This window comes from Populus euphratica, unplaced genomic scaffold (genome assembly GCF_000495115.2).
Source record: "Populus euphratica unplaced genomic scaffold, PopEup_1.0 scaffold388.1, whole genome shotgun sequence".
Taxonomy (NCBI): Eukaryota; Viridiplantae; Streptophyta; class Magnoliopsida; order Malpighiales; family Salicaceae; genus Populus; species Populus euphratica.
This window is the reverse complement of record NW_011500278.1, coordinates 101547-111595: the sequence shown is the minus strand read 5'-3', so window position 1 is coordinate 111595 and position 10049 is coordinate 101547. Positions and strand designations below refer to the sequence as shown.

General features: G+C 34.7%; 1 protein-coding gene across 2 annotated transcripts; it reads right to left on the bottom strand.

Moving 5' to 3' along the window:
* Positions 1-4062: 4062 nt before the first annotated feature.
* Positions 4063-9211, bottom strand: LOC105113091 (transcription factor TCP2-like). Of its 2 annotated transcripts, none has more exons than XM_011009114.1 (2): positions 7711-9211; positions 4063-4341 (listed from the first exon to the last, which is right to left on the bottom strand). In XM_011009114.1, exon 1 carries the CDS (start codon positions 9190-9192, stop codon positions 7756-7758), a length of 1437 nt encoding a protein of 478 aa, XP_011007416.1. In that variant the 5' UTR covers positions 9193-9211; the 3' UTR covers positions 4063-4341; positions 7711-7755. The 2 variants fall into 2 exon arrangements, with proteins under 2 accessions (XP_011007416.1, XP_011007417.1); XM_011009115.1 differs by having other exon boundaries at positions 4063-4299.
* Between the last annotated feature and the right edge of the window lie 838 nt (positions 9212-10049).

Sequence of the window (10049 nt, the reverse complement as noted above, 5' to 3'; positions counted from 1 at the left end):
AAACAGTGTTCTGGTTTGGATTGCACCAACATCTCTTTTCTAAGTTTGGTCATCTTTTTATCCTTTCAATTTCAGTTCTTAAATTCATCAATCAATCCTTTCATTTATGTGATAGGCCTGCATTTAAGATGAACATTTACCACAAATTAAAGGTATCTTATATTATTAGATAGGTTATTATAAAACATGTTTTAGTTAAGGAGTTATTGATACTTCAAGTGCAAAATAATGATATAAAACCTTAATAAAAATACACTTTTAAATACTAATCAATATTATATTGGCATGAATGCTAGATGACAAAGATGTTAGGATTTTATACTATGGGACTTTATATTCATCATGATGAACTTCTATGTAGTTTCTTCATTTCATGCTTTATTTCATAGAAAACTAACATCATTTCAATAAATTCCACCCATATCCCAGTTCTATTCATTTAATATTCCTTTTCTTTATTGTCGTTGACATAATATATATGTTTATTATCTTTATTAACAATAAATAATAATGAAAGGACATATTTTTTTGAAAGAAAATATATCAAACTAGTGGTACTATGATAACAAAAGTTAAATTGTATGAAAAAAATCATTGTAGATCAAGAGACTTTTAATGTAAATTATAATGCTAGTCTGCCAACCATACCAGACCCAAGTATTAGGGTAAAACAATTTAAAATTTTTTAAAAGCATGATTGGACTGTAAGAACAAACACTACCTTATTCAAGCAGAATTTTTCGTTCATATTTAAAGAGGAAAGAAAGGAAAATAATATTAAATTCTAAGTGATTTATTTTAAGACTTTCCATCCAAATATTGGATAGTTTTTTAAAAGGTTCAAGCTTTTTTAAATTTGATATGTTATTACATGATCTAATTGTCAAAGTTTGTTATAAGAAGAGCTTATTCTATATTATAACTATTAGTATATACAAAATTTTTAAACTTCTAAATTGATACATTATGTTGTAGGAAATGAAAATATTATATATGTAAAAGATTTATTGTCTTTTTGACTTCGTAATTTGTGCAAGTTTGTAAATGATTTTTTCATTCAAATTAAAGATTAATAAAAAAATAATTGACTAAATTTTAGGGATGCATGTGACAACAATGTCAAACCCAACCATGCCAGACCCAAAAGCCTTGGGCTGGCAATCACAATAGGCCCAAGCGCCTTGGGTTTAGCAAACATACCACTAAAAGCGTCTTGAGTTTAACAATTATGTCAAACCCACACACTACTTGGATCTGACAATCATGTTTGGGTTTGACATTTAAAAAAAATACATGAATTTGACATAACTATCAAGCCTAGATGTTTGGTTGAAAAATAAAACTAAAAAATAATAGTGTAAAAATGAACATAAATCTATATTTTTAAATTTTTAAAGATTAATTAACTAATTTATTGAACTAGAGAAGAATGGAATAAGTTATAATTAATGCTCTCAAGCTCAATTTTTAATGTTTAAGCATAATTATCATACCTAGCCTGACATGACGGGTCAACCCGAGACTTAGGTGACCTAACAGAACCTAGTAGAGAGCTTTTTTTTTTTTTTTCAAATATGTTTTTTCCCCCTAGCTAGAGGCCCCTTTTTTTTTAATCTTTTTCAGTTTGTTACCAAGTCATATCAAAGTTCACTATATAAATGCTAGATAAATATTTTATTTTTTCAATATAAGATTTGAAGCCTATATATGCATATGTGTGTGTTCACAAGAAAAAAAAAATATTTTTTCAATGTGGAATAAAATTTTTTTTTGACTTAAATACTTCAACTTAATAGGATAAGATAATATTTTTTTTAATGTGAGATAGAAAACATTTTGAAATAGTGTTTTAGTTTATAACAACATGAATTGTTTTTTAATTTTTATCATATAAAATATTAAAAATTTATTTTAAAAAAAATTCTTGAGCTAACCCATACCAAGCTAGGACCAAAAAAGTGTTAAGATGTGCGCCTGGACATGGAAACCATGCTAGGTGCAAGCATTTTAGGGTCTGGTAACCACATTCGACTTACGCTACTTGAATCTGACAACCATTTCATATCCATGAGCCTTCAGTTTAGCAACCATGTTTGGTGCCAGACCTAAACGTGAGTTGTTATGGTTGCTAACCCAGACACTTGGGTCTTGTATGTTTGCAAGACTCAAGTTGTTTGGGTCTGACAACCCTGTGCAAGTGGATTTTGGACTAAAACATAGTCCATTATAGACTTGTACGGTGGATTTTTCAAGCTCTTAAGGCTTGGAATAAGGCTAATGTTGTCTTTTTACAAAAAAAAAAATTAAATTATCATTTTGTTCATTGGTTGAAAAAATTAAAGCCCTGGTTGAAGGGTATTTCATTATTTTTCATAAGTTTACTAGTTATTAAACGTTTTAACAAGGATATAGTAGTTCTTTCACGATTATTTGCATGGTAATAATACTATTCCAACCCCAAAGTTAATAAAATTAAAACATGTCGCCTAGAGGTTTTTTTATCTTTTATAAATTGTTAAATAGTTAAAATATATATTTGGCCTAGAAAAAAAACCTGCCTTTTTGTTTTACCTATTCCTTTATAGCTCTTTTTCATCAAGTTCTAAATATCTTGAAAGGTTTTGTTATAAGAAATGCTTTTCAAGATTGAGCAATCAATTGATTGGAAAAAATAAGTTTTTATCTTGAAACCTTTTAATCATTGTTTTTTTCATTTTATTTTTTATACATTTTTTATTGTTGTTCTAGATAATAATTCAATTATTTATTAAAAAATAATTTACCAATACTTCGTGCACCTTAGGAAATTCTCCATTACCATGCTTCAACGATCATAATTACAATCAAAGCATGGAATGACCGGTAGAACAAAGTTATCGAATGCCAAGTTTTAATTTATTGTGTTGACATTGCTGCTGTCGTTGTAAAGACTTTTTCTGATTTTAAAGTTGCTACCATAACAATTTGAGGCTCTTTTGTATCTTGAAATAATGTTAATGCTACTGCGTTATTTGTTCTTTTATTTCTTAGGTGCTGTGACTGTTGGTACGTTTTCTAATGTACCAGTTGCTACGAAGAAACTAGCGTTTTTGGAATTTTATTGTTTTGAAGCTTGTTTTGGTGCTTTTATGTTGTGCTACCGTGTCTACTTTTTGTTGCTCTTGGATTAAGCTTAGAGAAATATTGATATTGTGTTTGCTTATATTCATTTGTTGTTTCTTCATTTAGCGGTTGGTCTGTTGTTCTTCCTGATGTTGTGTTTGATAACAGATGCAAAGGGTGCTGGTACGGCGGCTGTGAAGAGCGGTGTTGTTCATGAAGGTGCTGGTGGAAAGTGTTTGCTAGCTGGTCTGTTACAAATTGTTGCTGCCGGAAAAACATGACTATTGCTTGTTGCTACCGCATGTGGTGGTTGTTCTGTTGTTGCTTGTATAAAAGGGATTGTTGTCGTCTTCGTCATTGAAGTTATGTTATAGTTGTTGTCAATAAAGCTACCACTATTCTTGTTGCTGCTAGAAAGATCTAATCTCTGTTGGATCATTTGCTACGAGCAACTGGTATTGAAGAAACATGGATGTTGCTGTTATAGATGTTTAATCTTTGCATGGGGGAGGCCTAAACAAAGAGTTTCTCTCTGATACCATTTGTTGAAAGCATAAATACTTAATCTTCCAAGCTTTTGATTGATTGATATTCTACAGAATTAAATTAACTATTATAATCCATTAAGAATTTAAATTAACTAGGTAATAAAAAATTATAAAAAACATAAATATATATTTTTTAGAAGGATTCCTATTTAGATTAGATTTCATCTAATATCTACCACTAACCCATCAAAAGATACTATTTTTACTATTTTAATTATTTTTGAATTTTAATTAATTTCCCTACTTAAATTTGAATTTCTTTTGATTAATTGGGTCAGTTTTAACCTATATATAAACCAAGATCTTTGTTTCAGAGAAGAGTGGTGGTAGAAACTTGAAGAGTGAATCAACTTGGAGAGGCAGATTCTATTCAAGACAAGGCTCAACTGATGGTATTGACTATGACAGACAAGGAAAAAAGAAAGACATCAACTTCAATCGTTTGTTATATTTCTTCAAAACACACAAAGCTTTGCACGCATAGATTCGCGCATACACATATATATGGATGCAATCTGAACGACTTATAAATGGATAAAGCGGAAATACCAAAAATTTCAGAAGCATGATGAAAAGGTATCATGATCATCCAATGCAAGGAAGGAACGTATTTGTTCATGGTTTGCAGCAATTTCCCATCTTCATTTTCCTGTACCAAATTAACCTCTGATATCAGCGTGCATGCCATTCACTAAAAATTGGAAAAACGGAAAACAACTGCAAAAGCCATCAGTGAATGTTAATCTCTTCATAAACACAAAACAATCAGCATTTTGAATTCTGACAGACAGTGCTGGACATAATTAAGATTATACATTCACACAGGAAAATTCGAGGGAAGTCTTGACGCCAATTAATAAATCATTCATACTTAAGCAGATGGTCAAAACAATAATACCGCTACATGGATGTCATTTAAAGCTGGAAAGAATACAGTGCAAACCAAATATCACTAAATCAAAGCCTTGCAGGACGATATCATTTGAGAGATGCAGTCCACATTAAATTGCTTTAATTTTGGTTGCCAGTTTTCTTCTACCATTTAGATTCTAACAGTGGCTCATTTTAAAGCAACCAGACAGCAAAATTATGAGAGAAACTAACTTCAAATTTCTTGATGCTTGCTAAAACACCTAAGACCCCAAATGTGCTGAAACATAAGCCCCTAAACTCTTTATTTCACCGAGAACATATTTAGTTTGTTCATTGAATGTGGGACAAGAGATATCGATGCTAGTTGCAGAAAGCTACATACAGGTCTTTATGAATTATTGATTCAAAACTCAGCAGAAAGAATCTCACCCTTACTGCCCATGTTCTTGTCCAATGAAGGTAGCATTGCAATAAGTAGCTTCTACTTACCTCAAGTATGAACAAAACATCTTCCCGATGGTCTTTTGTTATAGTTTTGACAAAACCTTAAGCTATTTGACAATGTCGTTGGCACATAATTGATGATAAGTGATTCAAGAACTTCTTAAACTGCCCTAAGTTACATCGGAGGAATCAGACAAGACAAAAAAACGGTAGCATGTATGAAAGAGAACACCAATTCACCATGATCAAATCTCTTAAGCCTTAAAACCTCCAAACGATACTCATAACGGGTAAAAGAGACTCCAAAATGCACCACCAAGACAAAAAAGTTAGGAAGGAGAATGAACTCTAACCCACTTCAACACCCTCCCATCTCTCTCAAACAAATCATATTTTGGCAAACCGAGTACCCTCATCATGCTTTACTACCCTTTCAACATTGGTTCAGTCTCAGTTTGCACTCAAATAGAATCATTCATTCCTAAACTTAATGAATATGTTTTGGATTCTTACCTTCTGAAACCTCTCTTTCACCCTCTCAACTTCTGTAATTTTTTTACATGCCTATTTCTGACTAATTGTCTACGTGTCTCCAAGATATGAAAATTGCTTGATGCACATGCGTGCTGGTATGATTGGCTCTATTAACTTGTGACTCCATGACCTCTCGCACCTATTTGAAATCTTGCTCCCTCTGACGTTTATCGCACAAATGCTATTAATATCACTCTATTCTGTAAATTTTGTTTATGTGGTTGCCTTGTTTTCAAAGTGATCGTGAAACTTTCAAATCTGTGCCGGGAGGTACATTAGTTGTTATTACACAATTTAAAAGTAAGAGACCAGTGACAAAGTATAACAACTAAAGCATACCGGAAGGCGATGTTTAACTATTAAAACCATTCCTAAAAGTTCAAAGAAAGGTTGATTGTAGGAGTTTTTAGATATTAGTAATGCTCCTTAAATGCCTAATTTTGAGAGGCCTACAGCCATGACATTAAGATTTGAGAACAAATTAAAGAAATGCCGCCATTGGAGTACAGTTCTTACTAGAAGCACATGTGAGATCCCTTTAATTGGGTTACGAGTTAGTAATCTTGTTTCCTCTTGTTTATATTTCTCCTCCTAATAACTTGAAGAAGAAGAAGAAGAAGGGTCAATGAAACTCTTTTTTGTTTTTATTCTGAGAAGAGCTTATTACATAAACATGATTTTGCTTGCTTAGTTAAATTATGTTCCAATCACTATTGATTTGTATTTTCAGTTTCATCCCTCTCTTCTATTGTTAGTGGACATGAGAGAATCATTGCAGTAAAGATGTTTCGTGCAATGAAAAAACTACAATATGAAAGCCAATAGCCGCCAACAATTTTTTGTTCTACGAGAGTGCACATTCCAACATTAATATTTTCATTACGTGTAAGAAGGCGATGGAAAACTACAAGATTTTGCATGGACAATTGAGACAAAAGAGTTAATCCAAAGTACACTGAAGTTCGAATTAAGTGAATGGAAAGCATGAACTTGTAAATTTAAAACGTGAAATCAAAATGGATTTTGCGAAATAAGAATACACACACACACACAATGCAACATTTCAAGATTCAGAACAACCAACAGTATCTTACTAAGCCAATACTAATAATGCAGTTTACATACAAACAATCTCTTGCTCTTAGAAAGAAATCTCGAGTTAAAACCATGTAAATAGATTCAGATTTCAATCACAATAACATTTTACTGATCTATTATCTTTTTGTGGCTCTCGGTTTTGAATATCTATTAATCAGAATAAAGAATGTAGGTTTATTCTTTTTTTTATTTTTTATGAATAGGCTCAGATCTTATTAATTAATATTAAAATAAAGTTTACTAGCCAATAAGCGAGTGACTTGGATCAGGGAAAAAAAAAAGGTTCAGAATTGGAACAAAAAAGGAACTGAAAAATAGAAGAGGAGAAAAGGGACTGTGTATGCATGTTTATATCCAAAAGCTACAGTGAATAGTCAAAAGAAAACCCTTCCCGCTATTATATTTCTTTTCCCGCAATTTTTGTGGTGATTGAAAGGAGGTTGTGCCAGGCTACGTGCATGGTTTTTACCAGCTTGTCAGGCTTGCTCTGAACCAGAAACAACTGAAAACCTAAGTAAAATTGTCAGAGCCCCACATAGCGCCGATCCATTGCGATGTGGTGAGGTTTTGAATTAGGCGAAAGGAAGATTGGGATTTTAAAGCTGTCAAGGTTTCACCCTCTAACCTAAAGAGAGAAATGAACTCTTGTTCCATTAGCTGCCAACCACATGACTCTAATTCTAACTCCCGTCATTGCATAATGTTAGGGAGAAGGGAACCAGAAAGAGAACAAACAAGGAGACAACCACCCTATGACCTATGCACAGCGGTCCATGCAGGAAGCAAATGAAAAAAATATAAAATATAAAGACATGAAAAGAACACCCATAAAAATTCAACCAAAGGTTAACTTAATTTATGGTTACCAAGAAAGAAACTCATATATGTTATAGCTATTCTATCTTTAATAGAGTAAAAATATGCAGTCCGCATGTATTCCGAGAACCAACAAGAGGGGGGAGGGGGGAGATGACGCTTACAAAGAAAGAGGCAAATTAAGAATCACAGAACAACTAGAATGGGAAGCAAATGTAACATAGATCTAACTTATCAAAGGATAAGTAAAATGACCGTAAGAGTATTGAGAAAGATTCGAGTGCTCTTATGTTACCTGAAAGAAGATGCCACAAGAAAAACAGACGCCCACAGGCAATAATCAGTTCTTCCCTTTGCCTTTCTGGTCAGAATGCCTGGTTCCATCGCCATAGCAGAGCTGCAACCCAGGTGGGAACTGGTGGTGGTTCTCCATAGCTTGTGGTGTTGCAGCACCGATAAAGAAAGGTACATTTGTGGTAGATCCGTCTATGGTAGAAGAAGTAGAAAACCTCTGGAGGTGAGGCAAAAGAGACGGTGATGATGAATTGGACTGAAGGGTCCCCCTATTGAAACCTGCAGCAAGGCCTGAAGATATTGTGAAATTTAGGTTATAATCCCGGCTGGATGCCGGCGGTTGTGTTGTGGCGGCCACTGGAATCAAATGATCTGAAACGAAAGGAAAATGTTGCAAATGCTCCTGGTGATTCTCCCCCGATACACAAAATGGTGGGATCGACATTGTCATTGCTTGTGGGATTGAGTTCCCTAACTGGATTTGCCCTTGAAACCCCGATGAATGATGAGTTGACCGCGACGAGGATGGCCCTAAAAGTCCTGAGCCGAAGCAGTCCATTGGGGTCGAAGGCCACTGCCTTGCCGCGACTGCTTTTTGGAACAAATTATTTGCATCAGAACCAGTAGGACTAGCAGTACTGTTATTGTTGTTGTTGCTGCTGCTGTTATTTCTAACACTACCAACCCCACCGGTTAAAAGCTCAGTAAATGTGGAGTTTTGAGAAATGGGGTTTATGTTGTGGTGATGCGCAATGCGAGAATCATTCTCTTTCTCCTTCTCCTTGGCTGTTCTCTCCCTGGCTCTCTCACGAGCCTTATCACGACTAACAGAACGCGAAAGTGATAGCCCTGAACCTTTGCTTGTCTCTGAAGTGCTACTGCAAGCAGATTTAGATAGCGAGAGATTCTGGTTCTGCCTAAAATTTAGGTCTTCTAGCTCAACATCAGCTGAATCAAATCCTTGTTCAGTGCTATCACTCGTTCTTTTCTCATCGCTTAATTGCTTTGGCGTGTCAGGAAAAGAATGATTGAGCGAAGGGAGCTCGTTAATTGCATCTTGAGCTGCTTTGATCAGCCATTCTACAGCTTTACTTGGCTGATCATAACCCAACCGATCTTGAAGGTCGTAGAATTGAATGGCAGTGCTAACTGATAAACGGACTCTCCGGTCTCTTAACCCTTTTGAAGTCCATACCTTGCTGTGCCGATCTTTTCCACCAGATGCTCTCGAAACCCTAATTATGCGCGACGAATGGTGCCACGCACGAAGACCATTGAAGGTCCCACCAGCAGCATCAATACCGCCACCACCACAACCAGCACCGTTGTTAGAATTAGTCCTCTTGAGCTCACCATCTTCTTCATCGTCAGGATATTGGTGGTCAGAACCATTACCTTTTTGAGCTATTCTGCTGGTGTCATTTATGCCATTACCAACTCTAGTGAACTTACAAGGCTGTCTCCGAATCTCTTCCGCCTCCATAGCACTACTTTCATGCCTTAACAAACACAAATTATTCGAAAAGAATAAAGAAGAGAAAAAAAAAGAAAAAGAAAAGGAACCCTCCTCTTTTGTTTCCTAATTGCCTTTGTTATTTATTATTTTCTTTCTTCTATCCCACCCCTATTTCTTCCTTATCTTTTGTGTTCTTATTGCGGCTAGAAAGAAAGAGAGAAACTTGAAAGTGGGTGGTTTATTAGAGAGCTAATTGAAGAGAGGAGCGCAGGTGGGGCTGTGTGTCCTATGCATTGATGACAATAACACAGAGAGCTGGGGGGGAGAGAGAGAGGTACTTTTGCTGCGTGAGTTATGAAAAGGGTTCCTTTTTTTGTAATTTTATTTATTTCTCAACAGTTCGATAAATCACAGTCCAAGTCAGAGGAGACCCTCCCCTAGCCCTTCTCCTGTACGTTTAAAGCTTTCTTCTTCTTCTTTTTTTTCTTTTTTGCAGTGCTGCTTCTGCACACAGAGTGCTCTTTCTCTCTAAAAAGCAAAGCCTGAAATGGCAGCTACCCTCTCATCAGCCCTGCAACCCAAAACCCATAAATCACTATCATAATAATCAAAACAGCATGACATACATACATACATATATATATATATATATGACTTATTAACTATAGCACTAGCTACCACTAGTAAATAGCTAGGTTAGCTTATTAAACACAAACAGCTTATAGAGAAAAAAAAATAAAAAATAAAACTAGCTATTAGCTAGCTAAACATGATTAAAGGGTTGATGAGGTTGCTTGGAAATTAAGCTAAGAAGAAGCAGTAATTGCATACAGGTAGCCATCTCAGCAATGGTTTGTATTTAAAGCTTTCGCTGGCCCTAAAAA